Genomic DNA, 20,530 nt, shown 5'->3' on the forward strand with positions numbered 1-20,530 from the left:
ATGGAACAACAAACTGGTTCCAAATAGGAAAAGGAGTACGTCAAGGCTGTATATTGTCACCCTGCTTATTTAACTTATATGCAGAGCACATCATGAGAAACGCTGGGCTGGAAGAAGCACAAGCTGGAATCAAGATTGCCGGGAGAAATATGAATAACCTTAGATATGCAGATGACACCACCCTTATGGCAGAAAGTGAAGAACTAAAGAGCCTCTTGATGAAAGTGAAAGTGGAGAGTAAAAAAGTTAGCTTAAAGCTCAACATTCAGAACAGTAAGATCATGGCATCTGGTCCCATCACTTCATGGCAGGTAGATGGGGAAACAGTGGAAACAGTGGCTGATTTTATTTTTCTGGGCTCCAAATCACTGCAGATGGTGACTGCAGCCATGATATTAAAAGATACTTACTCCTTGGAAGGGAAGTTATGACCAACCTAGATAGCATATTAAAAAGCAGAGACATTACTTGATCAACAAAGGTCCGTCTAGTCAAGGCTATGGTTTTTCCAGTAGTTATGTATGGATGTGAGAGTTAGACTATAAAGAAAGCTGAGTGCCGAAAAATTGATGCTTTTGAACTGTGGTGTTGGAGAAGACTCTTGAGAGTCCCTTGGACTGCAAGGAGATCCAACCAGTCCATCCTAAAGGAGATCAGTCCTGAGTGTTCATTGGAAGGACTGATGTTGAAGCTGAAACTCCAATACTTTGGCCAACTCATGCAAAGAGCTGACTCATTGGAAAAGACCCTGATGCTGGAAAGGATTGGGGGCAGGAGGAGAAGGGGACGACAGAGGATGATATGGCTGGATGGCATCACCGACTCGATGGACATGGGTTTGGGTGGACTCCGGGAGTTGGTGATGGACAGGGAGGCCTGGCGCGCTGTCGTTCATGGGGTCGCAGAGTCGGACATGACTGAGCGACTGAACTGAACTGAACTGAACTGATTATATTTATATTCATGTGTGATGTTAAAAACTTGTGAGAAGTTTGGATAAAAGAAAGACACTTGGTACATTTTCTTAATTCTCTGTGAGGATTAGCTAAATATTGTTTAATATATTCATGCTACATTAATTTGACAGGCTTTTTATTTTAAAATTTATTAAAGTACTACACAACTGAAATGATCAAATAGATATTTTCCACAACCCTATGGGGAATTATAGGTTAAACGATAATTCTTTTAAAATATCTTTGAGAGTTCTTGGAATTACCCTCAAGAGTCAGTTTCAAAATTTGCAATGTAAGCATTCTGTGAGTTTTTGTGAGCCATTAGGTTTCTCTTACAACTTCCATCTATCCCTTTTTTCCGCTTATTTCTTCATGAACTGAATCTAATCTCTCACCCCAAACTGTCCAACTAAAGAGAAGTAGTGTTGGATGTTGACGTAGAGACAGCAGAGATTTCAGAGAGAGTAGAACTTTCTGGAAACCTGGAGGTCCCTCTCAAGAAGGAAATACTATTCTGAAAATCACTTTGTGACTTTGTGGGTGCCTATAAAATTAACTGAATCTGGTAGATAAATATCAAAAGTTTTAGATTGAGAATGGTGCAAATTCAGCCAGATTCTCTCAATATTAAAGAGCAACATTATTTTCTGAAATTCAACATCACAGGAAAGATAAGGAAATAAGGACATTACTTTGAAATATTAAAATTACTCTTAATTTAGAATAGGTTTATAAGCTAAATAAAATGCAGATATCCCAAAGACTTAAAATACTTTTGAATCCATAACTATTTTCCTCTCTGGCATAATATTTAGAAGAGTACCACAGCTAATTTGTTCCTGTTGAATATTTCTGTGGCATGAAAAGAGAATAGTTATGATATCTAATATGTATAAAGCATTTTTCATATGTCAGGCATTTTCCTAAGATTTTAAAAAACATATTAATTTAACACTCATAGTATTCCTCCAAAGTCAGTTTCTATTATCATCAACTCACTTTCCAGATGAGGAAACGGAGATAGATGATGAGATTATTGATGCTGACGAGTCATCTAACAGAGTAGATTCAAATGGCAGAGCTCAAATTAAACCTAGCTATGACTTCAGGGTCTCTGTTTTAATGATCCTTACTACTATACAGTGTTAGCTAGCCCCCAAGTGTTGGAATGATAGTGATTTCATTGAGAAAGGCCAACAAAAAAATACTTTATTCATCTCTTCTAGCTCTTTTGTGACTCTTCCATTTCTGAAATTTTTATGTTACTCATCTCATATCCTTGAATGTTCTGGACAAATGGGTCTCTGCTGAGCACCCCAAGGTGCTTCCTTGTATCAGCACAATGTCTCTACCAGTTCCCTTTGTTTCTAAGAAGAACAGAGAAACGGAGCATTGACAATACAGAGATTTCAAAGTAGGTGCTCCACCAGGAGAAACTTCTTCAGAAAGACTCAGAGAGTTAAGGGGCTTAGATGTTCTTTCCTAAAGCAATGCTAATTCAAAGTTTATCTGCTTCATTTAGGCCTACCTGTCATTTAAAGTGAAAGTAAAGAACAAAAAAATCCTGCATGGATAAGAGGAACAGCAGGGGAGATTTAATTCCCTTCCATCTCAGAGGCAGGATGTCTGACACATAAAAAAGCAAGCTGGAAGAAAAATACCCCTTGGAGGGGAAAGACTGCTAGATTATGAAATCACCGGTATGAGACTTGGGAAGGACCTATTAAGGCCTCTCATCCGTTCTCATTACACTGCTGCCTCTGGTGGGCTCTGAACTGCTCTGACTCATCTCATTTTAAATAACTCCTGCTTCACAATCTTCTCCTGAGACTGCATTTCCAACCCGACTATTTAAAACCTCCACCTGACATTCAACCTGTCTCACTTTGGTCAGTTTCATCTTATTTCTTTTGTGATTTAATCTGTTGGCAAGCTGAAATCATTTTTCTCCTCTAATGTACTTAGAGCCTTCAAATATCAGTGGAATGATTTTTCTCTCTTATTATGATGACATAAAAGGAGAAAATGATAATTTGAACATCAAAGATTTCAACTACATAAAATCGATCTGTCAGAGTCAATAGATATAGGTGCTTTCTGTACTTCTCTCTAACTACTCTTGTCCAAGTGTGAGAGAGTTTTTTTTTTTTATTATAGTTAAGGGAAAAAAAAATGGTCAAATTATTTGACTGTTTTAGGTCAGGATTCTCTAGAGAGTTGGGGGTGATTATCACTTGGGGGTTAGTCTTCAGCTGTGCAGATTACTAATTTACCCCTAGAGGACCAAGCTGTGGGAAATCACTGACTCAAAGGAGAATAATTATGCATAAGATGATGCATGTCATAACTTTTAGATTTAAGCATGTAAATCTAATGAGATTGGCCATATATGCAGGGCACTTTTTTTTTTTTTTTTTTATCCATAGGGTCACATTGGTAACTAATTTAGCAGGATCCTGTTAACTTTACTTTTAGATTATATCCAGAATCTGACCTCATATCACCACATGTGAGTCCCATGGCCTCTTTTCTGGATTAAGAGATAACTTTTCACTGGTCTCCTTGACAACCCCCTTGCCCTTCCATAAACCATTCTACCAATCAAAGTGAATCTTCTCATTCCCGCATTTAAACGTCAATGGCTCCTCACTTCACCAGGGAAAAGGGCAGACCCATGGAAGACTCATTATTATCTGAACCCCACTGGCCCTATTGATTCTGTTTCAGCAATGCTGGTTTCTTGGCTTTCTTTCATGCAGGTCAGGCATGCGTCCTTTAGAGCCTTTACTCTGTATGTTTCCTATGCCTGGAGTAATCTGTATGTCCCTTAAAGTTTTGATTCAACTGTCACTTATTGTTTCAATGAGACCCAACCTGATGACTGTATTTTAATTTGCACAAGCACCTCAACATCTGCCCTCCCCACTGGCCTTACCAAGCTCTGTATTTTCCCCTAAGTACTCATTAACATTAAACAGATGCCCAAAATGTAATGATTTGTGATGCATAGTGCTTATTTTGTTTTTCTTGCTATAAAATGTGTTTCATAAAAGAAGAAAATCTGGTTTCTTTTATTCACAGATACATCCAGAGGTCTTGAATAGGGCCTGGACTCAAAAAATATTTCTTAAATAAAGGAGGGAATGAATATATCGAGTGGGAGTTTCAATTATTTCTTAGAGAAATAGATCGACAGTCGTCACATCCTTGTTAAGAAATACTTCATGAACTGTAACTTGTGTGAACTGTATTTTGTTATCCTGGGCTGCATTTTCTAAGGAACTAGGATTATTCAGATACATTTCTACTATAAAAAAAGGTGTACTCTTACTAGGTGTAATTTGCAATTGACATTAGATCACTAGCTAGTTAATTTTCAGGTTATAAAAGCATGGATATTGATCTAGGTAATATGTGCTGCTATACTTAGTTGCTCAGTCATGTCCGACTCTTTGCGACCCCATGGATTGTAGCCTGCCAGGCTCCTCTGTCATGGGGATTCTCCAGGCAAGAATACTGGAATGGGTTGCCATGCCCTCCTCCAGGGCATCTTCCCAACCCAGGGATCAAACCCAGGTCTCCTGCATTGCAGGTCGATTATTTACTGTCTGAGTCACCAGGGAACATTAAATTACAATGCACATGTGCTCAGGCTATTTTTATGTTATAAACAATTTCATGTAGTCAATCACTTATTATAAAATGACTTATTGAGTCAAAACTGTAGACATTCACTCATTAATTAAAAATAATTTCACATTTTAGTTATAGTCTGGCGCTGAAAATGCACTAGCATTTCAAAAATGAAAAAGACAAGGTTCTTGTTCCTGAAGAGAACATTGTGATGAAAAGAAACAAACAAGTAAGCAGATATAAGGTCATGTGATAGGAAAAATAAAAGAGGTGCTTTAAAGCTAATGGAAAGGAAGATTTTAACTTGGGAGTTCCAGAAAGGCTTTGTAGAAATTATGATGTGTGATCCATGCCCTCAATATCTAGAACCATGTTTAGTTAAAAGAAACGTTTAATATGTGTTTTTTGAATTGCATTGAATTCTCAACAATAAAATGTATTATAGGATTGATTTTGTCTAAGAAAATCATCTAAAAGCATGAACTTCTATTCTGTCCTCTTTGTAATTTTCTTTATTTTTTAAACAGCTTCCCTGGGCGCTCAGCTGGTAAGATCAAAAGCAATGCACCTGCATTGCTTTTTTAAACTGAATCTACCTACAATGCAGGAGACCCCAATTCGATTCCTGGGTCTGGAAGCTCTGCTGGAGAAGGGATAGGCTACCCACTCCAGTATTCTTGAGCTTCCCTGTTGGCTCAGCTGGTAAAGAATCCACTTGCAATGTGGAGACCTGGGTTCTATCCCTGGGTTGGGAAAGATTCCCTGGAGAAGGGAAAGGCTACCCACACCAGTATTCTGGCCTGGAGAATTCCATGGAGTTGATGGGGTGGAAAAGAGTTGGACATGACTGAGCAACTTTAACTTTCACTTTACTTTGTAAGATCCATATTACATCTAGATTTGTAGTTAGATCTACTACTACTATGGATGTGAGAGTTGGACGGTGAAGAAAGCTGAGCACCGAAGAATTGATGCTTTTGAACTGTGGTGTTGGAGAAGACTCTTGAGAGTCCCTTGGATCGCAAGGAGATTCAACCAGTCCATCCTAAAGGAGATCAGTCCTGGGTGTTCATTGGAAGAACTGATGTTGAAGCTGAAACTCCAATACTTTGGCCACCTCATGCGAAGAGTTGACTCATTGGGAAAGACCCTAATCCTGGGAAGGATTGGGGGCAGGAGGAGAAGGGGATGACAGAGGATGAGATGGTTGGATGGCATCACCGACTCGATTGACATGGGTTTTTGTGGATTCCGGGAGTTGGTGATGTACAGGGAGGTCTGGCGTGCTGCGATTAATGGGGTCGCAAAGAGTCGGACACGACTGAGCGACTGAACTGAACTGAACTACTTCTGCTTCATTGACAATGCTAAAGCCTTTGACTGCACGGATCACAACAAAATGTGGCAAATTCTTAAAGTGACGGGAATACCAGACCACCTTACCTATCTCCAGAGAAACCTGTATGCAGGTCAAGAAGCAACAGTTAGGAGATGGAACAACAGATTGGTTCAAAATTGGGAAAGGAGTATGACAAAGCTGTATATTGTCACCTTGCTTATTTAACTTATATGCAGAGTAAGTCACTGAAATGCTGGACTGAATGAATCACAAGCTGAAATCAAACTCCTGGGAGAAATATCAATAACCTCAGATAGTCAGACAATATCACACTAATGGCAGAAAGTGAAGAGGAACTACCAAACTTCTTGATGAGGGTTAAAGGGTTAAAGAGGGCTAAAGAAAGTGAAAAACTGGCTTAAAGCTCAACAGTCAAAAAATTATTAAGATCATGGCATCCAGTTCCATCACTTCATGGCAAATAGCAGGAATAAAAGTGGAAGCAGTGGCATATTTTGTTGTCCTGGGCTTGAAAATCACTGAGGACAGTGACTACAGTCATGAAATTAAAAGACACTTGCTCCTTGGAAGGAAAGCTATGACAAACTGTGACAGCATATTAAAAAGTAGAGACATAACTTTGCCTACAAAGTCCATCTAGTCAAAGCTATGGTTTTTTGCATCATGTATGGATGTGAGAGTTGGACGATAAAGAAAGCTGAGCGCCGAAAAATTGAGGCTTTTAGATTGTGGTGATGGAGGACTCTTTAGAGTCTCTTGGACAGAAAGGAGATCAAACCAGTCGATCCTAAATGAAATCAACCCTGAATATTCATTGGAAAGACTGATGCTGAAGTTGAAGTTCCAATACTTTGGCCACCTGATGTGAAGAGCTGACTCATTGGAAAAAGACCCTGACGCTGGGGAAAAATAAAGGCAAAAGGAGAAGGGGGTGACAGAGAATGAGATGGTTAGATAGCCACTCAATGGACATGAAGCTCAGCAAACTCTGGGAGACAGTGAAGGACAGGGAAGGCTGGTGTGCCGCAGACCATAAGGTTGAAAGGAGTCAGACACAACTTAGCAACTGAAAAACAATAACAAATATTATGAATACATGCATCCAAGGTTTATGTGGTTGGTCTTTTCACTACAAGTTCCTTATCCCCTAATAATCCCCAATAATTTCTGATCTTCTCAGTCAATTTATTATCTTAATGTTAATGTTTCCACCTGAAATCCAGTTCTAACATCTCACTTATGTGACAAATATACTTACAAAACACCACCTTTTCCTTCAGTTCAGTTCAGTTCAATTGCTCAGTCATGTCCAATTCTTTGCAACCTCATGGACTGCAGCACGCCAGGCCTCCCTGTCCATCACCAACTCCCGGAGTTTACCCAAACTCATGTCCATTGAGTCAGTGATGCCATCCAACCATCTCATCCTCTAGGACCATGCTTTAGAATCAGATCTTCCATAGTTTTTCTCTTATGGTCTGAATGGTGGTCTCCCTCCTGCCCTCAATATGCTGAAACCCTAAACTCCAATGTGACGAGAGTAGAGATGGGTCATTTGGAGGGTAATCACTTCATGAAGGTGGAGCCCTCATGATGGTATAAGTGATCTTGTCTCTCTGCTACGTGAGGATATAGTAAGAAGGCTGGTGTCTGTCAACCAAAAGGAGGGCTCTCATCAGAACCACACCATCCTGGCACCCCACCCTGACTCGGACTTCCTGTCTTCAGAATTGGGAAAAATAAATACTGATTGTTTAAGAAAACCAATCTGTAGAATTCAGTTATAGCAGTCTGAACAGTCTAAGAAGGCTTATCAGAAGTAAACCTGCCTCATTATCTGATGGTATGATATGGATCTATTGAAAAGTCTTAAAAAACTAATTTCAGCAAAGCTGCAATGCACAAGGTCAATATACACAATCAACTGGATTTCTATACACTAGCAGTGAACAGTGAGAAAATGAAATTAAGGCATAGCAGACCAAAGTTCAGAAAAGTTAATTACCTCCCACGAGTCCACTTAGTTAATAATAAGTGGCAAATCTAAGGCAACAACCCAAGTCTCTTTGTCTCTAGTGGCCTCTGTGTTCTTTTCAGCATTTTGTGAATATATAAGGTAAAAAATATATTCTTGAAATAACTTTACTTGCCTATTTGATACTATTTTCAGTTAAATTTATTTTATTAGTCCATGATCAAAAAATAAAAAAAGAAAATCTGAAGAAAAGAGGTCTTGCATTTAATACTGCTCAATTTGAACTGTGGAATAAGATGCCACAATTTTTTCTTGGTTTCTGAATTAAATATGAATTATACCTGACTCATTGCCAAAAGTGTGGTCAAAAGTTGGTCCAGTAGATGGAGGAAAGGTGCTTCCCTGAGTCCTTTGCCACTCATTGTCGTCATTTAGATCCTGGATCCAGAAACAGAAGCCATCTTCAAAATTACAGTTGATTTTCTCATAATCTGTAAATTCAAAATGTGCTTCAAATTGAGTCAACAATATGACTAATTAAAATAGATTGAATTGAAAATAATATATACTCATACAGTTTATAATCAATTGGCATGCACAGAATCATTTTTTAAAATTAATGCTGGCTGTTTAATTTGATCTAGTTAAAAAAAAAAAAAAACAGCTTTTGTTGCCAACAGTGTTAATATGTTTCTTATGCCACATTAGGGCTTTAGCCAAGACAAGCCTTTTGTTCTTATTGTACTTTAAATTTTATAACTTACCTCTGTTGACTTACCTGCATACACTTTGTCCCCATTTTTTCTCCCCCTATTTATTTACTAAATTTAATACTCTGGTCAAAATTGAATTGATGTGGAACATTCCCAGAATTAGTTTTATGCTAATTTTTAATCTTTGAATACTTGCAGTATATAAAAGTTTAACATAATTTTTCTATTGATTTATATATTTTTTCAAATTGGTTATTTAATTGTTTTGAAGGATGTGAGTGAGTTTCTAATTTCTCATTTCTTTCCAAGTATCAAGTGGAGAAAGGTATATGTAAGAGATATTCATTGAAGAACTGGAATAATGAAACAGATAATGATCCTTTTCTAAAATATTAGGTTCTGTTGCTTTTAAAATTCCATTATAGCATTAAAGCACCTGAAGATTCAAAGGCTAAGGGATAAACAGTACTTACTATTAAGCTCTTTGCTGTTAAATGTAGTGTATGTTACTTTGAAGCCGATATAATCACTTTCATCAGATTCTATAAGAAAAGTGGCAGTAACTTGATTGGAAAAAATCCTAATTATGCCAGGATTATTTGACCAGATAGAATCTAAAAAAAAAAAAAAAAGAATTTTATTTGTACATATGTACAAATTCACTTATCTATTGATGTGGTCATCATTCATCTATTCAATCATCATTCTATTGATCTATCAGTCTTTTTATCTAATCCTAAGGTTAACTGAAAGCATTAGTCCTAAAATTAATTTATTTGAAATAAAGTGTCCCTTGTTCTATTATAATAATGTTTCAAATTAGAAGTACATAAGCTAAAAAGTTATGAAACAAAAAATGACTTTAATACTATCAGTATTTCCCATGCTATACTAACAGGGGCTAAACTTCATCAAAATAATAGAAATAAAGCTATCTGTTTGTCTCTTTACTTACATAACTGTAGGACCTCAAAAAACCCTAGGCAAATTAAGTATTGTTTCTATGGAATTCTATATTGATCTTGTGTGCTGTGCTTAGCCACTCAGTCGTGTCCAACTCTTTGCAACCCCATGGACTATAGCCCGCCAGCTCCTCTGTCCATGGGATTCTCCAGGCAAGAATACTGGAGTGGGTTGCCATGCCCTCCTCCAGGGGATATTCCCAACTCAGGGATCGAATCCAGGTCTGCCGCATTGCAGGCAGATTCTTTACTGTCTGAGCCACCAGGAAAGCCCATATTGATCTAGTCACTTTTCTATCTTAACTCTAGCTACAAAAGATATTACCTTTCTAAATCTTTGATTCTCATGAATTTATATAGTGCTTGAGAAATAAGTACTCACATTATGATTTTTTAAAAAGCATTGTTATATAATATTTTCTTTTTATAAAAATTTGTTTTTAGCACATACATTCTCAAAGGGGGTGATATTGCCTCTTAGATAGTAAAAAATTATAAATAGTAAAATTTTTCTCAGGGGCAGAAGAAAAATTCTCAGATAACATACAGTACAGTTCAGTCGCTCAGTCATGTCCACCTCTTTGCGACTCTATGAACCGCAGCATGCCAGGCCTCCTGTCCATCACCAACTCCCAGAGTTTACCCAAACTCATGTCCATTGAGTCGGTGATGCCATCCAGCCATCTCATCCTCTGTCGTCCCCTTCTCCTCCTGCCCCCAATCCTTCCCAGCATCAGGGTCTTTTCCAGTGAGTCAACTCTTCGCATGAGGTGGCTGAAGTATTGAAGTTTCAGCTTCAACATCAATCCTTCCAATAAACACCCAGGAATGATCTCCTTTAGGATGGACTGTTTGATCTCCTTGCAGTCCAAGGGACTCTCAAGAGTCTTCTCCAACACCACAGTTTAAAAGCATCAATTCTTCGGCATTCAGCTTTCTTCACTGTCCAACTCTCACATCCATATATGACTACTGGAGAAACCATAGCCTTGACTAGACGGACTTTGTTGGCAAAATAATGTCTCTGCTTTTTAATATGTTATCTAGATTGGTCATAACTTTCCCTCCAAGGAGTAAATGTCTTTTAATTTCATAGCTGCAATCACCATATGCAGTGATTTTGGAGCCCCCCAAAATAAAGTCTGACACTGTTTCCACTGTTTCCCCATCTGTTTCCCGTGAAGTGATGGTACCAGATGTCATGATCTTAGTGTTCTGAATGTTGAGCTTTAAGGCAACTTTTTCACTCTCCTCTTTCACTTTCATCAAGAGGTTCTTTAGTTCCTCTTTACTTTCTGCCATAAGGGTGGTGTCATCTGCATATCTGAGGTTATTGATATTTCTTCTGGCAATCTTGATTCCTGCTTGTGCTTCTTCCAGCCCAGCATTTCTCATGATGTACTCTGCATATAAGTTAAATAAGCAGGGTGACAATATACAGCCTTGATGTACTCCTTTTCCTATTTGGAACCAGTCTGTTGTTCCATGTCCAGTTCTAACTGTTGCTTCCTGACCTGCATACAGGTTTCTCAAGAGTCAGGTCAGGTGGTCTGGTATTCCCATCTCTTGAAGAATTTTCCACAGTTTATTGTGATCCACATAGTCAATGCTTTGGCATAGTCAATAAAGCAGAAATAGATGTTTTTATGGAACTCTCTTGCTTTTTCAATGATTCATCGGATGTTAGCAATTTGATCTCGGGTTCCTCTGCCTTTTCTACAACCAGCTTGAACATCTGGAAGTTCACAGTTCACATATTGCTGAAGCTTAACTTGGAGAATTTTGAGCATTTCTTTACTAGCGTGTGAGATGAGTGCAATTGTGCGGTAGTTTGAGCATTCTTTGGCATTGCCTTTCTTTGGGATTGGAATGAAAGCTACCCCACCTCCAAGGTCAGGGGCGGTGGCCGAGATGAGCTAACCCACGTACGAGGTCAGGGATGGTGGCCGAGAGGAGCAACCCTACGTCCAAGGAGCGGCGGCTGCGTGGGCACAGGAGGGCCGAGAGGAGCTACTTCACATTCAACGTCAGGAGGGGCGACTGTGAGGAGATTCCCCTCATCCAAGATAAGGAGCAGGGTCTGCGTTTTGCTGGAGCAGCCATGAAGAGATAACCCACGTCTAAGGTAAGAGAAACCCAAGTAAGATGGTAGGTGTTGCAAGAGGGCATCAGAGGGCAGACACACTGAAACCATAATCACAGAAAACTAGCCAATCTGATCACACAGACCACAGCCTTGTCTAACTCAATGAAACTAAGCCATGCATTGTGGGGCCACCCAAGACGGACAGGTCATGGTGGAGAGGTCTGACAGAATGTGGTCCACTGGAGATGGGAATGGCAAACCACTTCAGTATTCTTGCCTTGAGAACCCCATGAACAGTATGAAAAGGCAAAATGATAGGATACTGAAAGAGGAACTCCCCAGGTCGGTAGGCACCCAATATTCTACTGGAGATCAGTGGAGAAATAACTCCAGAAAGAATGAAGGGATGGAGCCAAAGCAAAAACGATACCCAGCTGTGGATGTGACTGGTGATAGAAGCAAGGTCGGATGCTGTAAAGAGCAATATTGCATAGGAACCTGGAATGTTAGGTCCATGAATCAAGGCAAATTGGAAGTGGTCAAACAGGAGATGGCAAGAGTGAACATTGACATTCCAGAAATCAGCAAACTAAGATGGACTGGAATGGGTGAATTTAACTCAGATGACCATTATATCTACTACTGTGGGCAGGAATCCCTTAGAAGAAATAGAGTAGCCATCATGGTCAACAAAAGAGTCTGAAATGCAGTACTTGGATGCAATCTCAAAAACGACAGAATGATCTCTGTTTGTTTCCGAGGCAAACCATTCAATATCATGATAATCCAAGCCTATGCCCCAACCAGTAACAAGTTTAGACAATATCTGAAATATTAAAATTTCATGGGTGAGCAGCTAGGGGTAAAAAACATCTAAAAAGTTTCTTAGTGGGAGTAATAAAATAGGGTAGGAAACAGTAGCTTAAATTTTATTGTGACAGTTTGAACTGGGTATCAGATTCAAGTTTATGAAAGTTATTATACTTGCAAGTTGAAGACAAAGCATCGCTGTTACTTATGAGTTTCAAAGAAAAATACTTTCAAAACTACTGAAAAATTCTGTGCTTATTGTGTAGAAATTAGGGAAAAATGTGATACATGCATGACAATTTCAGTAAAATCTAATGGAAAGAAAGCCACGGATAAGCTTTCACTAATATCTTACTCTTTTTCCCAATAAAGTCGTATGTCATTCTTTCAGTATTTTCTCATGAAGAATTACATTGGTTATTTGGATTCCTTCTACTAGCATATGTAACTGTGTAGTCTAAATGGTTGGGCTTCTCTGGTAGCTCAGATGGTAATGAATCTGCCTGCAATGTGGGAGACTAGGTTCAATCCCTTGGTAGGGAAGATCCCCTGGAGAAGGGAATGGCAAACCACTCCATTATTCTCGCCTGGAGAATTCCATGGGCAGAGGAGCCTGATGGTCTAGAGTCCATGGGGTTGCAAAGAACTGGAAATGGTTGAGCAGCTAACACATACACAATCCAACGGTTCTCATATTGCAACTTTTTGTAGTTCATAAATGTCTAGTTGCTTAAAGGATGTGAATATTTAAGAAATTTTGCTTCAAACGTATCCACCTATCTTTGTTGCTTTCTTTTCTATGGCAATAGAGTTTTTGGGGAAAATGACTTCTGGTAGGATCTGACTGTGCGTATTGGTTCAGTAGGGACTTCGCTCGTGGCTCAGTAGTAAAGAATCTGCCTGTAAATGTAATAGACGTGGGTTTGATCCCTGAGTCAGGAAGATATCCTGAGAAGGAAATGGCAGCGCACTCCAATATTCTTGCCTGGGAAATCCCATGGACAGAGTAGCCTGGCAGGCTAATGTCCATGGGATTTCAAAGAGTTGGACATGACTGAGTGACTAATACACACACACCACAATGTGATTGTTTTTGTCATAGGACAAGTTGACAATTCAAGACGAACCTCAAGAACATCCATTATGTTTATCACATATCTTCAGCTATACCTGTGTCCACTTTTGTTTGATTTAGTTTTAAAAACATGGTCTTAAACTATAACCTCCAATACTAAGGATATGATAATAACAGTCCTTTGGTCTAACAGTCCTTTGGGAATGGAATAGCAGCTACGCATTTAGGATATAAAGAAAAGAGTAATAAGTACACACACAGAAAAAATGAATTTCTGAGGGTGGCAACTTGAAATTACTTTCAGCATTCTCATACAGGCTGTTTTTGTTGTCTTTCTTGGCAGATTCATAAATATATATATATGTATTTTTGAATAAAATATTAACAGATTATTTATTATCTTCTATAATTTTCATTATAGGGGACAGCAAAGTAAAAGTTGGAAGTCAACAAACACCTAGAGTAACAGGCACATTTGGCCTTGGAGTACAGAATGAAGCAGGGCAAAGGCTAATAGAGTTTTGCTAAGAGAATGCACTGATCATAGCAAACACCCTCTTCCAACAACACAAGAGAAGACTCTACACATGGACATCACCACATGGTCAACACCAAAACCAGATTGATTACATTCTTTGCAGCCAAAGACGGAGAAGCTCTATACACTCAGCAGAATCAAGACTGGGAGCTGACTGTGGCTCAGATCATGAACTCCTTATTGCCAAATTCAGACTTAATTTGAAGAAAGTAGAGAAAACCACTAGACCATTCACGTATGACCTAAATCAAATCCCTTATAATTATACAGTGGAAGTGAGAAATAGATTTAAGGGACTAGATATGATAGACAGAGTGCCTGATGAACTATGGACAGAGGTTCGTGACATTGTACAGGAGACAGGGATCAAGAGCACCCCCAAGAAAAAGAAATGCAAAAAAGCAAAATGGCTGTCTGAGGAGGCCTTACAGATAGCTGTGAAAAGATGGGAAGTGAAAAGCAAAGCAGAAAAGGAAAGATATTCCCATCTCAATGCAGAGTTCCAAAGAACAGCAAGGAGAGATAAGAAAGCCTTCCTCAATGATGAGTGCAAAGAAATAGAGGAAAACAATAGAATGGGAAAGACTAGAGATCTCTTCAAGAAAATTAGAGATACCAAGGGAACATTTCATGCAAAGATGGGCTCGATAAAGGACAGAAATAGTATGGACCTAACAGAAGCAGAATATATTAAGAGGTGGCAAGAATACACAGAAGAACTATACAAAAAAGATCTTCATGACCCAGATGATCATGATGGTGTGATTCCTCACCTAGAGCCAGACATCCTGGAAAGTGACGTCAAGTGGCCCTTAGGAAGTAACACTATGAACAAAGCTAGTGGAGGTGATGGAATTCCAGTTGAGCCATTTCAAATCCTCAAAGATGATGCTGTGAAAGTGTTGCACTCAATATGCCAGCAAATTTGGAAAACTCAGCAGTGGCCACAGGACTGGAAACGGTCAGTTTTCATCCCAATCCCAAAGAAAGACAATGCCAAAGAATGCTCAAACTACCTCACAATTACACTCATCTCACACGCTAGTAAAGTAATGCTCAAAATTCTCCATCCCAGGCTTCAAAAATATGTGAACTGTGAGTTTCCAGATATTCAAGCTGGTTTTAGAAAAGGAAGAAGAACCAGAGATCAAATTGCCAACATCTGCTGGAGCGTTGAAAAAGCAGGAGATTTGCAGAAAAACATTTATTTCCGCTTTATTGACTATGCCAATGTCTTTGTGTGGATCACAGCAAACTGTGGAAAATTCTGAAAGAGATGCGAAAACCAGACCACCACATCTGCCTCTTGAGAAATCTGTATGTGGATCAGGAAGCAACTGGACATGAAACAACAGTCTGATTCCAAATAGGAAAAGGAGTATGTCAAGGCTGTATACTGTCTCCCTGCTTATTTAACTTATATGCAGAGTACCTCATGAGAAACTCTGGGCTGGAGGAAACACAAGCTGGAATCAAGATTGCCAGCAGAAATATGAATAACCTCAGATATGCAGATGACACCACCCTTATGACAGAAAGTGAAGAGGAAATAAAGAGCCTCTTGAAGAAATTGGAAGAGGAGACTGAAAAAGTTGGCTTAAAGCTCAGCATTCAGAAAACTAAAATCATAGCATCTGTTCGCATCACTTCATGGCAAAAATGGGGAAACAGTGGAAACAGTGACATACTTTATTTTGGGGTGTTGCAAAATCACTGTAGATGGTGAGTGCAGGCATGAAATTAAAAGATACTTTCTCCTTGGAAGGAAAGTTATGACCAACCCATCCTAAAGGAGATCAGTCCTGGTTGTTCATTGGAAGGACTGATGTTGAAGCTGAAACTCCAATACTTTGGCCACTTCATGTGAAGAGTTGACTCATTGGAAAAGACCCTAATGCTGGGAAGGACTGAGGGCAGGAGGAGAAGGGGACAATAGAGGATGAGATGGTTGGATGGCATCACCGACTCGATGGACATGGGTTTGGGTGGACTCCGAGAGTTGGTGATGGACAGGGAGGCCTGGCGTGCTGTGATTCATGGGGTCGCAGAGAGTCGACACGACTCAGCGACAGAACTGAACTGAACTGAGACAGCTAATTAAAAAGCAGAGGCATTACTTTGCCAACCAGGTCCATCTAGTCAAGGCTATGGTTTTTCCAGTAGTCATGTATGGATGTCAGAGTTGGACTATAAAGAAAGCTGAGCACTGAAGAATTGATGCTTTTGAACTTTGGTATTGGAGAAGACTCTTGAGAGTCCCTTGGACTGCAATGAGATCCAAACAGTTCATCTTAAAGGAGATCAGTCCTGAGTGTTCATTGGAAGGACTGATGTTGAAGCTGAAATTCCAATACTTTGGCCACCTGATGCAAAGAACTGACTCATTTGAAAGGACTCTGATGCTGGGAAAGGTTGAAGGCAGGAGGAGAAGGGGACGACAGAGGATGAGATGGTTAGATGGCATCACCAACTCAATGGACCTGAGTTTGAGTAAACTCTGGGAGTTGGTGATGGACAGGGAGGCCTGACATGCTGCAGTCCATGGGGTTGCAAAGAGTCAGACATGACTGAGCAACTGAACTGAACTGAACCATTTCAATACCCAGCACTGATAACAATTAACACTACTGAATTGAATATTGTACCTTTATAACTACAACTTACAGAAAAAATTTTTGAACTATTCTGTTAACTTACTCTAATTTACTCTCATTCCCATACTTACTTGGAAATAAGTATTTCCAAATACTTCCTACTGCTCTCTATATCGTCTGTCTTTATGAAATGCCCATCTTCCTCTGAAACTTTTCATAAGAGAACTTATACATCATGACTTTATATAAAAATGACTGAAAATGCCTTTAAAATTTGTTTATACTGACATATTCCTAATCAAGTATGCAACAGCTATTTTATGGTACTGGAAACTTGTATTTTCTTATAATTTCTTTATATAATCTGATTTTCATTGATTTAATTAAAATATCTGTTTATTTCCATGTGATAAAGGTAATTATCTTTATTTTGAATTGTAATTTAATAAAAGTAAATTTGTATATATCTCTCACAGAAAGAAACTTACTGAAATATTTAGAAAATAGACGAAAGTATCAGCATATTTCGGAGAAGGCAATGGCAGCCCAGTCCAGTACTCTTGCCTGGGAAATTCCATGGATGGATGAGCCTAGTAGGCTGCAGTCCATGGGGTCGCTAGGGGTTGGACACGACTGAGCGACTTCACTTTCACTTTTCACTTTCATGCGTTGGAGAAGGAAATGGCAACCCACTCCAGTGTTCTTGCCTGGAGAATCCCAGGGACGGGGGAGCCTGGTGGGCTGCTGTCTATGGGGTCGCACAGAGTTGGTCATGACTGAAGTGACTTAGCAGCAGCAGCAGCATATTTAAAAAACAAAATATCTTTGAAACTGTAAGAAATGTTATTGAGCTCCATTTATTAACTACTATAATACCATAATATATAAACCTGTTGATTTGAATTTAGATTAATAAATACTAAATTTTTGCAATATATCAGGCATGTGCTAGAATCTAGAGATAAGATAGTTTTACCTATCTTTAAAAAAGGTATTATTTTAAAATTTAAAATGTAATTTTAATAACAATGCCATTTCTCGTATTTTTCAAGTTAAATTAATATATTTAATTTAAAAAACTTATAATATTTTCATATTTCAAAAACACCCTAAAAACTAAACAACTACCTATTTATTATAATTTAAATTAATTTTCTTTTTTTTTTCTATTTTCTATTTGGATATTTAGTTTTCTTATTGGATATTTGTGATAATTATTTATGCTTTATTCATATCGCTATATCTAATGACTCTAAGATTTTGTTACATATTTCTGATGATCTAAGCATGTGAAAATAAGTAAAAATAGCATTCAGGCAAATTGTAGCTGAAGAGAAGAGAGCATGAGGGTAATTTCACCTACCACTTTTGGCCAGTTAACCTCTATGAATTTAGTTTTTACCACACATAAAATAAAGATTGTAACAACATCTACATAATATGGTTTACAGGAGCATTTTTTTGAGTTACGTTAATGATAACACTACTTTGAGTATTTCCAGGGATCAAAGTATGCTAAATTTTATTATTAACATCACATTAGCCCTTGGAGAAATTTATATGAGCTGGCTTATTTGTTCAGCTATGTAAATATTTAGGTTGACATAATTTGAATGAACTTGATTTATCAACTACAGAAATAAGTAGATTATGAAATGACTGGCCCATTTATTTAAGCCAAATGTGACTTACCATGAGTTCATCTGTTTTATGTATACTCATTATTATATTTGTACTTGGAACTTTTAAAGCACAATGAATTAATGCACTGTGTTTGAAGTCAAGAGTGTTTTGGTCTGATTTCTATCTCCAACACTAACTACCTTTGTGAACTTGTGGTCATTTAACTTTTTGGACCTCACTTTCTTCTCCTGTAATGCATATTTTGCAGATTTATTAAAAATGTTAGATAAGATATCCACACAGATCACTCAGTATGTTGAGTGCCATATTGAAAGCACCCCATAAAAAGTATGTGTTATTATTATATGCTCAAATATTTCTCAGATCAATAAGTCAATCAAAGCATGTATTAGATAGGATCTACTTTTCATTACTCATAATTGCAATTTGAAATCCCAAATTACATATATATATATACACAGCTTGGCTTCCCTGGTGGCTCAGCTGTAAAGAATCCACCTGCAGTGCAGGAGCTGCAGGAAACACAGATTCAATCCCTGAGTCAGGAAGATACCTTGGAGGAGGGCATGGCAACCCACTCCAGCATTCTTGCCTGGAGAATTCCATGGAATTTGTAGCTGGCGGGCTACAGTCCATAGGATCGTAGAGTCAGACAAGACTGAAATGACTTTGCACTACGAATATATGCAACTATTATTTAAACTTTAATAAAAGATACCACTTGTAACCTCACTTTAGCTCTGCTCTTGATTATTTCTCAAAAGTGTGAGGAAAACTAGTTATTTCACGCCACATTCATCCTTATTTTATTTCCTCCTTCATTCCTATTTTATTTTCACTCCTATTTTTTGGCTACCATGAATAGGTCTACGCATTTGGGGACCAGATGGTATGAAGTGGGGTCCTAGCCACACATATATTATTAGTGCTTTCCCTGCTTTTTCTCAGCTCCCACTGATATCTATGTCCACAATGACAAATGGTTGCACAATAACAATACCATCCACACCATCCATTTAAAGAGCTTACATCCTGATCTAGTCATTGTGTTATCCAGTTTAGTAGTAATAGTCCTGCAACAGCCTGAGAAGCAGAGTGCATATTAAAAAGAGAAAAAAAATATCAAATGTTGAAGAAAAATAGTCATTTTAGGGTTTGTTTGAATTTTGCTTAATGAAGAGTAACACAGGGTAGAGCAAAATTCCACGTGAAGAGGATCATGTGAAATAGTATCTCTTTTATTACTAAGAAGATTGATTAAACAGAGCACTAAATTATTCATTTTTGTAATGAAGTTCAGTTTTTCCTTTTAGAAACAAAGTACAAATTCATATTCAGCTCAAAATCAAAGTGAAAGCACAACACTACTCCATAAATTTTGCACATATTTTCATTTTGATAGTGGACTGTGTATTTGTTTTAACTTACCTCTTAAAATCTTGCTTGAACCCATTCCTTCATAAATATTTAATACATCTGCATAATATATATTAAAATTATCAAAGTTCAGTTGAATGGAAAGTCCTTGGTTTACACTAAATTAAAAGCAAAAAAAAATAGATTATTACACATTTAACAGTTGGCACAACTCAATGCATTCTCAAATGTGAATGTATTATCCCAATTGTGATAAAAATATATAACTTGAAATGGACACTCAACAAATATTTAAATGTAAAGAATGGTATTTGTAACACAATATTGTACTTCAGCTCTCTGGAACTCTTTTAATTTGCATGACTGAAACTCTATATCCATTGATCAGTAACTCCCCACTGTTTCCACTGTTCTACTTTTTGTGTCTATGATTTTGAGTGCTTTAGATACTTCATGTATGTGAAATCATGCAAGATTTGTCCTTCTGTGACTGGTTTATTTCACTTAGTATAATGTCCTTAAGGTGCAACCATGTTATCACAGGTTTTTCTTCTGCTGTAAAGATAGGATTTCCCTCTTTTAATGACTGAATAATATTCCATTGTATATATAGTGAAACCATAGTTTCTTTATCCGTTTATCTGTCAATAAACATTTAGGCTGTTTCTACCTTTTGGCTATTGTGAATAATGCTATAATGAACATGGCAGTGTGTATCTTTTAAAGATCTTGATTTCAATTCTTTTGAATAAATACTCAGAGAAATCAGATTGCTAGATCATATAGTAGTTGTATTTTTATGTCTTT

General features: G+C 38.0%; 1 protein-coding gene across 2 annotated transcripts in view; it reads right to left on the reverse strand.

The window, feature by feature from the left end:
- TMPRSS15 (transmembrane serine protease 15) overlaps positions 1-20,530 on the reverse strand; it is a 135,103-nt gene that overhangs the window by 72,682 nt on the left and 41,891 nt on the right. For both annotated transcript variants that reach the window (XM_081572670.1, XM_081572669.1), the window contains 3 exons: positions 19,775-19,881; positions 9,111-9,251; positions 8,266-8,415 (listed from right to left, as the gene is read on the reverse strand). In XM_081572670.1, coding sequence (XP_081428796.1) covers positions 8,266-8,415; positions 9,111-9,251; positions 19,775-19,881 — 398 coding nt within the window. The remainder of the gene's footprint in view (positions 1-8,265; positions 8,416-9,110; positions 9,252-19,774; positions 19,882-20,530) is intronic.

This window comes from Giraffa tippelskirchi, chromosome 2, assembly GCF_054371585.1.
Source record: "Giraffa tippelskirchi isolate mGirTip1 chromosome 2, T2T-mGirTip1v1.2.pri, whole genome shotgun sequence".
NCBI classification, from domain to species: domain Eukaryota; kingdom Metazoa; phylum Chordata; class Mammalia; order Artiodactyla; family Giraffidae; genus Giraffa; species Giraffa tippelskirchi.